Genomic DNA, 14646 nt, shown 5'->3' on the forward strand with positions numbered 1-14646 from the left:
TTGTGCTTGTGCACTTGTGTCTGGGTCAACTTTGCTAGCAAGAGATAGAGAAGCGTTGAAAGGCTGCTCCAACAGAACAGCGGAGAAAAACACGAACACAGTGTACAGTCGAGTCTTATTTCTTCACGTCATTAGGCCACAAATAGAGGTGACATGAGCCACATGATTGAGACACAGGCATTAGAGCCTCTTATTGCGTGTTTCGTTTGGGTTTCCAGCGATGCGTGGAATTACCAAAGATAGAGTGGGCATTGCCTAACATATGAAACAGGAAAAGACCGCTGTGTAATCCATTTATTGCAAGAAAGTAACCATATTCTGAATACCACCTTTTTTTAAATAGTAACTGTAACGGAATACAGTTACTCATGTTTTGTATTTTAAATATGTAACACCGTTACATGTATTCTGTCACTCCCCAACACTGGTTACCTCACCCTTCAGTACTCCTGTTTCCAAGAGTTATTTCTCCAGTTTCAGTTTCAGTTATGATTTTTTTCATCTGTTATCTTCTGCATTTTGAGCGAGTTGGGAATAAGGCAACCATCCATCAGAGCCGTGCCAGGGACCAAGTGGCTCCTCCATAGTTAGAAAGGCTCATGTCCTGGGCACTTCAAACCCGCCAGTTATTGATCCTGAAGAAACAGAGGGTCACAGACCGATTCCACTTCAAGCTAGGGAAACAGATTACATCTGTTTTAGAAAAGGAAAAAAAAAAAAAAAAAAAAAAAAGAGCTTTAGTAAGGTCTTCAGATGCAGTTTAAAGGACAGATTTTATCACGGCAACCAGCATCAAACTCAAGGGGTGGATGAAGGTGATAGACAGGTCTGGTCTCCCTGGGCAGTTCAAGCCATGGGTTTAGCAGCAGATTCTCTCATGAATTATCTGGCCCTCGCTCGTATATGAGGTGCCCATGACTATAGTCCCATTTCTTGCTTGCTTGGACAGCAAGACTGGGAGGAGTTGGAAGGAAGAAGAGGCAGTGCTGGGATTGGGAGCATTCCTTCAGTCCTGGTCAACAAGAAGGAAAGACGTTAACTAGTTCTTGAGGAGGAAGGACACTTATTCTGATAAAGTGGGAGCAGGCAATGAAGCAAAATGTCAGCTGGCAAGATATCTGCTCATGTAACCCCCAGAGGATTAAATTCTTCATCCAGGAAGTTTGACTTGCTTCCCAGATGTTCTCATGGTACAAGGTTGAGTAGCCAGCCTGTCACCTTTGTTCAGGGACAGGGACCCTCGAGCACATCTTGAACACTTGCTGTATTGGACCGAGCTAAGGACTAGATCCTAGAGTCTATTGCAGAGGCAATCAGCAAGAGGAGTAAAGATAACAGGTGCAGCACTGTCGTAACCAGAACCATCAGGATAGTCACTGCTGGATAGCAACCAGAGAATCAACCCAAAAGCTCAAAGGGGGGCTTGATTGCAACCGCACAAGACTGGCAGTTCAACAGGTATATTTTAATTTGGCCTTTTTAGGTCCCACAGTAACTCTATCCTCCTGCCTTCTGAAGGGAAATATTCTGAGCTGTGGCTGCTTGACTGACACCTATATATCTACTTATATGGACTGCATTATTTCAAAGAATTCTACTGTGCATATTCATCTCTGTCTCAACAAATGAAAGAAATGTGGTCACTGGTAAAATAAGGATACCAGCCAAACTATCTATTTCACAACTTGGAGTCATGGAGACCGACAGAAGCCCACATGCTGAACACTGGAAGGAATTCAAAAGGTTTATTTACAGGTTTGTTTGAGGAAAAAAATAATGTAATCAGTGAGGCATTTTAAGGTCCCTAAGTGGCAGCGAAGGTATTATGGGTTTCCAAGGCACACACACACTCTGAAGTATAAAGCTCACAGGCCTCATGCAAACATGGAAAGGTCTGCACAGAGACACAGAAAGAGTTATGTACCCACCTGACGCAAAGATCTGGCAATGACTGAGTGTCTGCTCCAACATTAAGTAGCCGGCCTGATTGTTCAACTAGCTGCAGGTGATTCAGATCAACTGAGCAACCACTGAGGAAAGGTAAACACTATACACACAAAACACATGCACAGACTGACAGGGGAGAAAGAAAGAGAGAGAAAAAGAGTGACGGAAAGCCAGCATGATGCCGAGAACCCACTGCTAAGTAACACACAACAGGAAGTTAAAGGCAACGGTTATGTGTGTATATAAGTAACACTTCTGATTACATTTTTCTGTGTATGTCATATTGTTATTCAAAAAGGTTTATGCTCAATTTCTTCTTTGCTGATGTGATTCTTGCTCATGGGAACTGTTTTCCTGATTAAATGTGAAATGTTCTGTTACAAAAATATATTCCAGCATCAGGTTGTTTGTATTGTTGTTTAATCTCTGGAGCTATGGAAGTGTATGTTTTTGTTAAATACATTTGCACAAATTTGTTTCTAATGCTCTGAATTCAAAAAAGTTCTTTAATTGCTATAGGGTCAAATATTTAGCAGGTATTATAAAGATAAAACTCTCAAATGTGAAGGAAGCTATAACCAGAAGTGGCTGTTAGCAGGGCTAAATTATTTTTAAAAAAATATAAGCTCTCATTGCTTCCAGCTGAGGGCATGGAGATATTTGCTCAATAATAATAAAAAAAATAGTGGCATCCCACACGATCTGCTTACATCTTCAGCATATCCTGTTTTCCACCTCTATCACTGTAAAGTGGACGTGGTGTAGATAAGATAAGAGTTGGATCTCAATATATTATTTAATAATATTTGGGTATTGTTATAAGATATGTAAGATATTTAGCAGATGCTATGTAGATCACCATCTAATATCTCTGAAATATCTCTTAATGCTTTATGTTTCTACTCCAGAAACATGAGTTTTTGTTTCACAGAAAACTGTTGTGTAGAAAATGTGTTTTCTGATGGCAACAAATGATGTTAGTATTTGAAATGTTTGAGATTTGTTTGAAATTGGTACACAATTAATTAGTTCTACTTAGGGTTGGGCGATATGTAAAAATTTATGTATGTATGATGTAAAAACAATCGTAAGCCCAATAATCGACGATGGGCAATATATTGGCACATACGCAGACTTTTAAAGGGCGGAGCAATGTAATCATGCAAAGACTGATTTGCGCGTTTACAAAACAGAACAACTCCACACATGGACGAACTAAATGCCAAAAAATATAAAGTCGCCAATTTGGGATTTCTTTGGCTTTAAACCGGATGAAAGAGGTAAATCTAAGGATGTAACCAAAGCGGTGTGCCACTTCCGTGAGAATTTGCTCACGGATGAAAGACGGTGCTGTTAAAACATCGCAAATATTATTTTTTCTTTTGACTACTTCTATTAGCTCCATCATTATGAGCAGATTTACACATGAACAAATAAATAAATCAATCGCCCTTGTAAAAACAATATTCCATATATTTGTCCAATCGCCCAGCCCTAGTTCTGTTATAATTTTGGAATATTTGACTACAAGTTTTCCTTATTATTGATACAGTCCAGTCACTTGGCAGTGTTCATTCTCATAAAGAAACCTAAAACTGCCATAAAAATGAATGTAGTACATTTAACCAAAAGAAACAATAGGCAACCAAATCAGCAAGTGAAAATGAAGCAAGCTCCTTAACTTTGGGATCTACTGTTTTGTTATAAATTTTGACATACATGTACATACAAGCGTCTTAATGTTTCTGTGAAACTGGAAAAGGAAGTTGTGGTGGAGGGTTGCAGCATTGGTGTGTCGCTAACAGTAACCTCCTATCTACACACTGATTCAGAAAGCCATTGAACCAGAGAAGAATAAATTCAGCTGAGAGTAAAAGATTTCCTTCAGCAACACCACATACTTCTCTTAGGTTGAAATACAGCCAGCGATAAGTGTACAGTCATTTTCATAACTGGCCATTACTGTTTCAAGTATAAAACGCATGAAGAGCATGAATCAGACTGAAAGTCAATATAGACTCTTACAAACAGAACTACATTTCCTGAATTACACTAACTGTATCTTTTTTTTTCTATTGCTGATGCACTGGACTTTTACCCCCTACAGGGTGTGCATTGCAACATTTTTTAAACTACTGACATGAGGACATTTGTTTTGAGTGGTAAATGGACTGGTTCTTTTAAATCACTTTTTTACTCTACCTGAGAACTTAAAGTGCTTTATACAACATGCCCCATTGCCCCATCCACACACACATTATACTCCAGTGGATGCCACAAAGAGCAACTTGGAGTTTGAGTCTAGCCCAGGGATATTTGTCATGCAGACTAGAGATGCCGGGGACAAAAGCACCAACTTTGCAATTAATAGATGGCCTGCTCTACCTTCCGCGCTATGGCCAGCCCTTTACATTGTAGGTTCCACACAGTTGTTCCCATTTCAGTTACATATACTGCTGAAGTTATTCTACTTAAGCATGAGCACCGATACATTTTTAAAAAGTAGCATAGATTGCAAAAGGACCAGTGATATTTTTAAGATACTTGATACCATAGTTATTTCCTGTTGCAAGAGATGTCAATTTCGGGAAAAGGAAATCATTGACAAACTGTTCCTAAGCAACAGATAACAGAACTATAGAGGTTAAAGCCTACATGTTATTTTCCCCTGCGCTGCTGGAATCACAAATATCTTAAAACACTATGAATTAATTGTCTACTTGGGGGAAAAAATGTATGTATAAAATGATTATTTCTTCCCTGAGTTTTGTTGTAGGTGTAACTATATCATTTTTAATTCTAATTATAAGTTCATAAATGATTACAGGAGAGTAAAACATAGAAAGAGGTCTTAACCCATCTAAGACAAACTGTTAACATGCTGCAGTTTTGCATCGTAACCACTGGTACTAGTCACGCTGAAGTCACATGTGACTTCAGCATGACTGTTTCCGGCTTCTAACATTTTATATCAGTTCATCTTTGAACTCACGCGTTACAACTTGAAAGTCTTTGATGAAAGTTGCAGAATGGAATTTTAGTTGTTGTTAAGTCTGGAAACTTTCTTCTGCTTGGTGAGTAAATACATTTACCTTATCACACCAAATACAGAAGATTCTACGGTTGGTGAAGTTCTACGGCTGATGCAGAAAGTCGACTGCCTCATTTCTTTGGCACTGATCAGTGATCAAAGGGAATAAAAGACATTTTATTCACCACAATATAAAATGCAAATATCAAAAGTATCAACTGAGCAATATTTAAGGTGCTTATTTTACTTCTTTATTTATGCATTTAACTATTTACATAGACAGGTTGGAAATAAAACTGTTCAATATTGTTCAATACTGTTCAATGTGATTGATCAGTGAACGTTTGAACAGGCAGCTGTCTTTTACTCTGTGTTTAAATTGTCAGAAAAAAGCTAAATATTTTATTATTATGGGGTATATTTTTTCTAAACTGTGACTGGTATCTGTTCTTTTTTCTTTTTCTTTTTTTGGTTTAGGTCCATAATGGAATCTACCGTGAACAGTGGAGTGATTCTTTCAGTTTACATCATTTCATTCCTGATTGGCTTCCCCTGTAATCTCTTGGCTCTCTATGCATTTAGTACTAAGATTCACTCCAAGCCACTTCCAACAGACATCCTGCTGCTCAACCTGACTGTCTCTGACCTGATGTTTTTGATCATTCTGCCTCTCAAGATGCACGAGGCAGCATCTGATATGGAATGGAATCTGCCCAACTTCATGTGCTCCATCACCTCCTTCACATTTTTCTCCACAATCTACACCAGCTCCTTGCTGCTGATGGCAGTCAGCGTGGTTCGCTACATAGGAGCAGCATTTCCTATCACCTATCAGAAGCTGCACAAACCCATGTATGCAATTGTTATCAGTGCTGTTATTTGGCTGATCTCGACAGCACACTGCAGCATTGTTTTCGTCATCCAGCATCACCCATCTTTGGCCAGCAATAATTCCAGTACTTGGTGCTATGAGCATTTTACAGACGAGCAGAACCAGATCCTCCTCCCAGTACGTCTGGAGTTTTTCTTTGTACTCTGCCTCATACCTCTTCTTATTTGTGTTTACTGCTACTTGCGCTGCATCTTGATTCTGTACAGCCGGCCCAGGATATCCCAGATGCAGAAACAGAAGGCCATTGGCATGGCCTCAGGGACTCTTGCTGTGTTCCTCATTTGTGTTCTGCCATACAATTTATCTCATTTAGTGGGTTACATCCAGGGACAAAGCCCAGAGTGGAGGTACTACAGCTTGCTGCTTAGTTGTTTCAACACCTGTATTGATCCAATCATTTTCTACTTTTCCTCCTCCATCTTCCGCTTGTCAAGTGAAAAGTTCATTTTCAGGAATTGTATGCTCAGTCCTTCACGGTTCCAAGGACATGTCAACAGCTCTAGCTAGACTAACATTTCCTTTCATTAGTAATTGTTCATATTTAGTTTGATTATATTTGTTTGAGTGCACATTACAGAGGTAAAAATAATATGCAGTATGTAATATCTCACAAGTTTTCTGCTCCCCACTCACACAAACTATTTTTGGTGATTAAAAAGACAAAAAAAAACATTGTTGCGTAACACTGGTGCCGCACAGTGGAAAAGTGAGGTCATTTTGATATAAACTGATGCATCATTACCTGATCTAGTCACTTTGCATGTGTTTAGAAAATGTGTTTACTGATAGCGAGACATAAGATTTTTTTTTTTTTTTTGAAATAGCTGTACAGGGTTTATCTGAACTTCCTCATAACTGTTCAATGACTCAAAATAAAATGTTAATGAAAATAGAAGTGTTTATAAAACTGAAATGTATTTTTGATTTTATTTTTTTAAAGCAAAGATGGCATTTTTCTTATTCTGTAATGCTATCTATTGATTTGTTTTACTATTAGCAGAATACCTTAATATTACATATCTTGAAAACACTCATTTACATTAACAATCCTGCGCAGAAGGTCATAAACAGGGCCAATCAGCCTCAAACGCTTGCCTGGAAACTTGCCTGTCACAGCACTGTAAATGGCCACTGCACGCAGTTCAAAGAGAATTGGTCTGGTATGCAGAGAGGTGCACATAATATAATTTATCATTCTATAGGTAATGCTCAATTCAGTTGCTGTGAACTTTTTGAGAACTTTATTTTTGCATCATATGGAAATTCACTAGATTAATTATTAATTTGGTTTGTGTAGCCATGACTCGCTGAAAACAAAGAACATGGACACAAAAACAAACAAAAACAATAATAATAATAATAATAATGTTAATGATGATGATAATAATGATAATGATAATAATAATAATAATAATAAAGGACAGAAGAACATCATATTAAGTCAAACCGACAGTCTTCTTCTATAATTTACTTCTTATTGAAGATACTTGAAAGGTGAAATTAGTAATAAGCAGATGTTCAATAGTTTTGATTAAATTTGGTCTATTCAGATCCCCCAGTTATCCTTTCCCAGTCTACCTGTCTCTTGAAACAAGATGTTCCGAGAGCTGTCAGCCAAGTAGACACAATACGTTTGACACCCATTCATCCATTCTCTTCCAATTCAGGGCCCCAGCTGTCAGAGGACAAGAGGTAGGGTACACCGTGGACAGTGTTGGGAAGGTTACTTTTGAAATGTATTCCATTACAGAATACAGAATACATGCCCTAAAATGTATTCTGTACCGTATTCCGTTATGTTACTCAATGAGAGTAACGTATTCTGAATACTTTGGATTACTTAACTTAAATTATCATGCATTTTACAACTACGTGAATGTACTATTGCTGTGTGATTTATTACTATTACTGAAGGTCCGCGGCTCCGAACCGTAGTAAAGGGACCTCTGACTAATACGGGTTCCTTGTCGGGCTTGTAGCCGAAAAATGGCTTTACTTTGTTGTCTGGGTCAACTCTGCTTGCGAGAGACAGAGAGAAGCTTGAAAGGCTGCTCCAACAGAACTTATTGTTTCGGAGGAAAACACAAACACAGCGTCCAGTCGAGTCTTAATAGCTTACTTACAACTGGGCTTGGCTGCAGTGGTTATTATTATATTTACATGCTTCCAGCTCCCGTTTTTGCTCGATGACAACTCGTACTTTTCGACTCTCCTTTTTCTTCCACCTCGCGCTCACAGACACATAACGAGTATGGCAGTCCATTCTCCCTGCAGCACGGACTACACTGCCCATGAGGCTACATTCTTTAGGGCTATGCCTGTAGTATTCTGCCTATTAGCTTAGCACAACAACAACAACAAAAAGGCGCTCTCTCACCCAGGAAACACGCAGAGCGTCCCCCTGTAACCATGGCAACCGCAACGCTGCCGCCTGGAACTACAGAACATAGCTGTCAAACAAAACCGAAACACTCCTGACCTGCGACAATATGAAACAGGAAAGTACCGCAGTGTAATCCATTTATTTCAACAAAGTAACTGTATTCTGAATACCACCTTTTTAAACGGTAACTGTAACGGAATACAGTTACTCATATTTTGTATTTTAAATGCGTAACATGTATTCCGTTACTCACCAACACTGACCGTGGACAGGTCGCAAGTCTCTCAAGGGCTAACACAAAGACATAGACAGACAACCATTCACACTCACATTCACACCTATGGGCAATTTAGAATCACCAGTTAACCTAACCCCACTAACTGCATGTCTTTGGTTTGCGGGAGGAAGCCAGAGTACCCAGAGAGAACCCACAGAAAAATGGAGAGACCACGCAAACTCCACACAGAGAGACCCTGGCCTGACGGTGGAATTGAACTCAGGACCTTCGTGCTGTGTGACAACATGATACCTCTATATTATTTCAAGCGATTCTTTAGTGCTCATTCAACTCTGTCTCGACAAATGAATACAAAAATTTGGTCTCTGGTAAAATAAGGATCCCAGCTAAACTATGAACAGTGCAACCTGGATAACACTCAGAAATAACACCAGACAGCTGTCTGAAGGCAATGTGTGTATGTCAGTAATATTTCTGATTAAAAGTTATTGAGTGTCATATTGTTACTCAAAAAGCTTTATTCTCGGTGGCCTCTTTGCTAATGTGGTCGTGCTTGGACCGCATTAGTATTAAAAGTTGGAACTGTTATCCTGATTGACTGTGAAATGTTCTATAATAAAAATATATTCCACCATCAGATTGTTTTGTATTGTTTAATCTTTGAAACTATAAAACTGGATATTTTGTTGAATAATTTACACAAATGTATTTCTAATGGTCTAAATTTAAAAGAGACCTTTAATTGCTTGGTTAAGGTCACATATTATTCTTGACTAACAAGAATAAAGATACAAGTCTGAAAGGTAAAGAAAGTCAGCAGATGTACTTTGGCTTTGAGCAAAGGGTTAAACTGGGCAAGAAGAATCTGGTAAGGCATTCAGTATTTTCAGTAAATGAGAAATTAAATCTGAGGTGCTGATTAATGCATAATATCGAGTGCATGGTGATATTTACTCAAAAACTAAGAAAAAATCACTTCCCACAGTCCTCCTTGCATCCTTAACACATCCTGTTGTCCTGCTCATCACTGTGATGTGGGCACAGTGCAGATAAGATAAATTTACAGCCTGTACATAACAAAAAATCTAGTAGAGCTAGCAGTAGAAACTACAGTAACTTGTTTTTAAATTACTTGTTTTCCACACATTAAACCACTATGTTATGTATCTTTTTCTCGTCTGTCAAACCCCACTTTAACCCCTGGTGGTCAGTGTTAGTGTTTTGATATAACAAGGAGTATATGGGATAAACTCAGGATATAGAGCAGACCGTCAATCTTCAGCTCTTTCAGTCTATGTGCTGTAAAGTCCTTAGGCATGACATAAACCACAAATCGCCCCTGATGCATCCAGTGACTTGAAAACTGTTTTTATACTGAAGGCTACATGTATAGGTAATCTCCACAGTGCTCCTAAAATCACAAATTTCTCATGGAGCAATGGAAAATATCTTGAATTCTAATAAATGCAGGCTTCTGGACTTACGAAATCCAAATCAGAATCAATCAGAATCAGAATACTTTATTAATCCCGAAGGAAATTACTATGATAATAATTTATTTTGGTGACAGGAGGTCCTTTGTTAACATATCTAAGATGAAAGTCAACATGAGCTGCGGTTATTTATTTTAGTTAATATTAACCTACTGGTGTCTGCTGTTAGTCATTGTAGTGTGCCCCAGTGTGTCGCATGGAGTTTTAAGCTTCTAACACTTTATATCAACTCATCTTTAAACCTGGATTAGAAACTGGAGGTCTTTGATGAAAAGAACAGAACGGAGTGTTAATTGTGAAGTTTTGACATCGGAGATATATTATACCACTTGGTAAGTAAAAATATACCAAGATCCTATTTGCTACTGAAAATCATCTACTGATGACAGCTGACTGCCTCGTTTGTTTTAGCACATTTAAGTGATTGAAGTAATGAAACACATTTTCCTAAATAACTGTATCTATACTAACGGAAAATGTTAATTGTTTAGCAAGCAACACTGATGCTTTAGTATTATCTATTGAACATAACTGCAAGACATTGATTTTCCTTTATTGTTTAACTAGAGACATTCACTTTCTGAAGTTTGAAAATTCCTACATTACTTGCCAATTAACATCTGTAAATTTATTGTATTCATTACTGTTTGGTTTGATATATTAGATTTAATAATACTGTATATGTATAAGATGTATGAGAAGCATAGAAGAAGAAGTTAATCTGTGTTGTTTATTTTGGTTTAGGTCCATAATGGAGTCCACTGTGAGCAGTGAGATCATTCTCTTCATTTACATCATTTCATTCCTGATTGGCTTCCCCTGCAATCTCTTGGCTCTCTATGCGTTTAGTGTCAAGATCCACTCCAAGCCACTTCCAACAGACATCCTGCTACTCAACCTGACTGTCTCTGACCTGCTGTTTTTGATCATTCTGCCTCTCAAGATGCACGAGGCAGCATCTGATATGGAATGGAATCTGCCCAACTTCATGTGCTCCATCACCTCCTTCACATTTTTCTCCACAATCTACACCAGCTCCTTGCTGCTGATGGCAGTCAGCGTGGTTCGCTACATAGGAGCAGCATTTCCTATCACCTATCAGAAGCTGCACAAACCCATGTATGCAATTGTTATCAGTGCTGTTATTTGGCTGATCTCGACAGCACACTGCAGCATTGTTTTCGTCATCCAGCATCACCCATCTTTGGCCAGCAATAATTCCAGTACTTGGTGCTATGAGCATTTTACAGACGAGCAGAACCAGATCCTCCTCCCAGTACGTCTGGAGTTTTTCTTTGTACTCTGCCTCATACCTCTTCTTATTTGTGTTTACTGCTACTTGCGCTGCATCTTGATTCTGTACAGCCGGCCCAGGATATCCCAGATGCAGAAACAGAAGGCCATTGGCATGGCCTCAGGGACTCTTGCTGTGTTCCTCATTTGTGTTCTGCCATACAATTTATCTCATTTAGTGGGTTACATCCAGGGACAAAGCCCAGAGTGGAGGTACTACACCTTTCTGCTTAGCTGTTTCAACACTTTCATTGATCCCATTATCTTCTACTTTTCCTCCTCCAACTTCTACTTCTTTAGAGAAAAGATTATTTTTAGGAAGTGTAGGTGCACTGATTCAAGGCTGCAAGCGTAGACCAACAACTCTAGCTAAGATTGAAAATGTAAAAATTACATCATATTTGATATCACATGTACATTTTCATTTTATTATATTAATTTACTATGAATTACAGAAATTATATCAGAATTTGAGCCTTATATTTAACAATTCATACATACAGACCTGTATCTGAAATCTTTTAAAATATTCAAGCTTAAATTTGGATATCTTACTATTGCTTATGATCCTAAGCTGTTTAATGGGATTGTGTTATCCTTGACCATTTTCTTAAAAATAAAAAAATAAAAAAATACACATTTGGTACATATGCAGTTTTCCAAATTTTATTGTTTTCCACCACGGTGCCAATCTTTAAATGTAAACTAATGTCTTCCGCAGCCCTGACACACTTTTTCCTCTTTCCATTAACGTGGGCCAGCCACTCTTCTGCACTCATGCATTCTGTAGGCACACATGTAGAATATACCTGCAAAACATCAACAAAAGTCATCTTTAAAGAGACATAGAGACAATTTCTATAATATAACATGCCAAACAGACTTTGATTTCTGATAGTAAGACATATATTTCGTGTATGGAGTAGAAGATTTAGAAAATGTATACATGGCCTGTATTTGGCCTGTATTTGTATAGTGCTTTACTAGTCCCTAAGGACCCCAAAGTGCTTTACACATCCAGTCATCCACCCATTCACACACATATTCACACACTGGTGATAGCAAGCTACATTGTAGCCACAGCCACCCTGGGGCGCACTGACAGAGGCGAGGCTATGATGGATAGTTTGACAAGTAAAGACTGTACTAACTCAGAAATCCAGCAGCTCTAACATATATAAGTATGGATAACATTTTCAGAAAATGAAAGTGTTCATAAAACTCAAATGTATTTGTGTTATTATAATTAAGAAATTAAGAAATGAGACCTGCTGTAATTTTGGTTTATTCAATGCTTTTCTGCATTTCCAAAAACTGTTAAATATCACTGTATTGATACTAAGATTCATCTAGATAAACAAACCTGCAAAGAAGGTCATTAGCAGGGCCACCCAGCCTAGTATGTAGGACCAAGAGAAGCGCCAGTCACCAAAGCGCTTGCCCAGGAAGTTCACAGTCACCCCAGTGTAAATGGCCATTGCAAGCAGAACAAAGAGAGCTGGTATAGTGGACACACAGTTAGACATAATATGATACTAATATGATAAAAATAATGATACTATCAGTTTCCAAATAATCACTTTAATAAATGTTAAAATGTTAATTGTTTTCTGCATCAATAACTTACTTGAAACAAAGAACATGATTCCAGCGGCAAATGATCGGTTGAACCGCTCAAAGGCAGAAAAGTGGGCAAAGGAGAGGATTCCTGCGATGATGCCAGCAAAGCATGACATGGCCGACAGGATCATAAAAGCACGAGTGGCATTCCAGTATGCTGAGGAGGAGTAAAACAAGAAAATACTATGAAGATGTATGCTAGAAGAACTACAACATACTAGCACTACCCAGGAAATTACAGATGTATTTATTATATATTTTAGATGTTAAAAAAAGATAAATTTGAGTTCAGAATAAGATTCTCTCCAAATATAACTCATAAACTTGTAACTTTCTCTATTGTAATGCATAATATAAATAAATAAAAAACAAAAGACAACTTTAATCAACTTGAACTTGCATTGGAATATATTAATAATTTAATATATTTACTAAAAATATTTGAGATCTATTTTGGTGTACTGACTCTTTGATTCCTTGTGCGGTGTATGGTTGTAATTGCAATTAATACAATTTATTCCAATTTCATTTATGACATCAGCAGCAGCTGTTAGGGTAGCCAAACATTAGTATGATGTGATGCTGAAACCAAGGGGCATCATGGGTTATTGCCACCAATACAGGGATCCAAAGTTATTCTTTTTGTTCTCAGAGTGACATAGATTAGTTGGATGAGGCGGAAAGTTCAAGTAGTGGATATAATGATCATTTTAAACTATTATATATTTGAAAAACTGATTTTTCATTGTCTGCAGTTGTCATGTCCAAAACTGCCCACTCTCATTGGTTATCAGACTGTCACCAGATAACCAATGAGAATGGGCCTCAGCAGTCCTTTGTATTATAAACATCGATGGGCCAATTTTAGCATGCAAATAAGTTTATTAAGAATAAAAGGTAAACCATTATATGTGCTAAGCATCAGCAGTGTAACTGTGATCATACTGGCATGCTAACATTAGAGCAAATACCACAGAGGTTGGCTATAAACTTGGTCTTGGACTTTCATTCTAATAGTATAAACGTAATGTCTAATGAAAGTCAAAAAATTCCTGTTGATGCGCCTTAAAAGTAAGAAAAGTTGGCTTCTGACCAGATAAACAACTGTCTCCGGGGAGGATCACTGTTCCTTACAAAGTTTTAAATGTAATGAATTTGGGTAGAGGACAATTCCCTACTTACCAATGCTGTCAGTTTGCATGTAGCACTTTCCAGACATGCAGTATCTCCACAAGCCCTGATGGGCGAAGCTGCCAGACAGACGGTACTGCATCCAGTAGTCTGTGGCTGTGGAGACCACCAACAGGATGTTCCCCACAATGGCACAAAAAAGGCCCCCTCCCATGAAGCTGTACATCATGAGTGATCCTATGACTGTGGTTAAGGCTTTATGCACTATCAAAAGAAAAAAGAAGATAGGAATCAGTGGTGCAAGAGTAAAGCTGCAGGAAAGAAAATAGTAATTTTCTTTACAGCTTGGTGCTATAATGTTAATGTTTATTAAGTAGGGAATGGTTTTAAGAGACAGTAACACCCTGAAGAAGTAGATGGAAAGAGTAAAAACAAAAACTGCCCACATCTAGTTGCCACCACATGTCTGTCACTATGGCGTTGCATTCATTCAAACTTCATTTATATTAAATCAGAAAGGCTAAATGCATTCTTCTAAAACCACTTCACTTCCAGGAATTAGTGAATATATACCATTGCACTCCCTGAATCCTACCGTGACACATAGTCAGTTTGTGA

General features: G+C 38.1%; 3 protein-coding genes across 3 annotated transcripts; 2 read left to right on the plus strand and 1 right to left on the minus strand.

Moving 5' to 3' along the window:
• The first annotated feature begins 2064 nt into the window (after positions 1 to 2064).
• On the plus strand, positions 2065 to 6377 carry LOC146622695 (free fatty acid receptor 2-like). The gene is made up of 2 exons (XM_085365342.1): positions 2065 to 2189; positions 5456 to 6377. Exons 1-2 carry the CDS (start codon positions 2065 to 2067, stop codon positions 6375 to 6377), a joined length of 1047 nt encoding a protein of 348 aa, XP_085221468.1.
• Positions 6378 to 10705: 4328 nt separating this feature from the next.
• Positions 10706 to 11632, plus strand: LOC146622696 (free fatty acid receptor 2-like). Its single transcript, XM_085364903.1, has one exon. The coding sequence runs from the start codon at positions 10736 to 10738 to the stop codon at positions 11630 to 11632; it is 897 nt and encodes a 298-aa protein (XP_085221029.1). The 5' UTR covers positions 10706 to 10735.
• Positions 11633 to 12024: 392 nt separating this feature from the next.
• On the minus strand, positions 12025 to 14257 carry lim2.5 (lens intrinsic membrane protein 2.5). Its single transcript, XM_085365343.1, has 4 exons — positions 14080 to 14257; positions 12905 to 13054; positions 12641 to 12775; positions 12025 to 12086 (listed from the first exon to the last, which is right to left on the minus strand). The coding sequence occupies exons 1-4, from the start codon at positions 14255 to 14257 to the stop codon at positions 12025 to 12027; spliced, it is 525 nt and encodes a 174-aa protein (XP_085221469.1).
• Positions 14258 to 14646: the final 389 nt, after the last annotated feature.

The sequence above is a fragment of the Diplotaxodon limnothrissa genome, linkage group LG11 (genome assembly GCF_057381915.1).
Source record: "Diplotaxodon limnothrissa isolate DT_005_m linkage group LG11, D_limnothrissa_male_GT1.1, whole genome shotgun sequence".
Taxonomy (NCBI): domain Eukaryota; kingdom Metazoa; phylum Chordata; class Actinopteri; order Cichliformes; family Cichlidae; genus Diplotaxodon; species Diplotaxodon limnothrissa.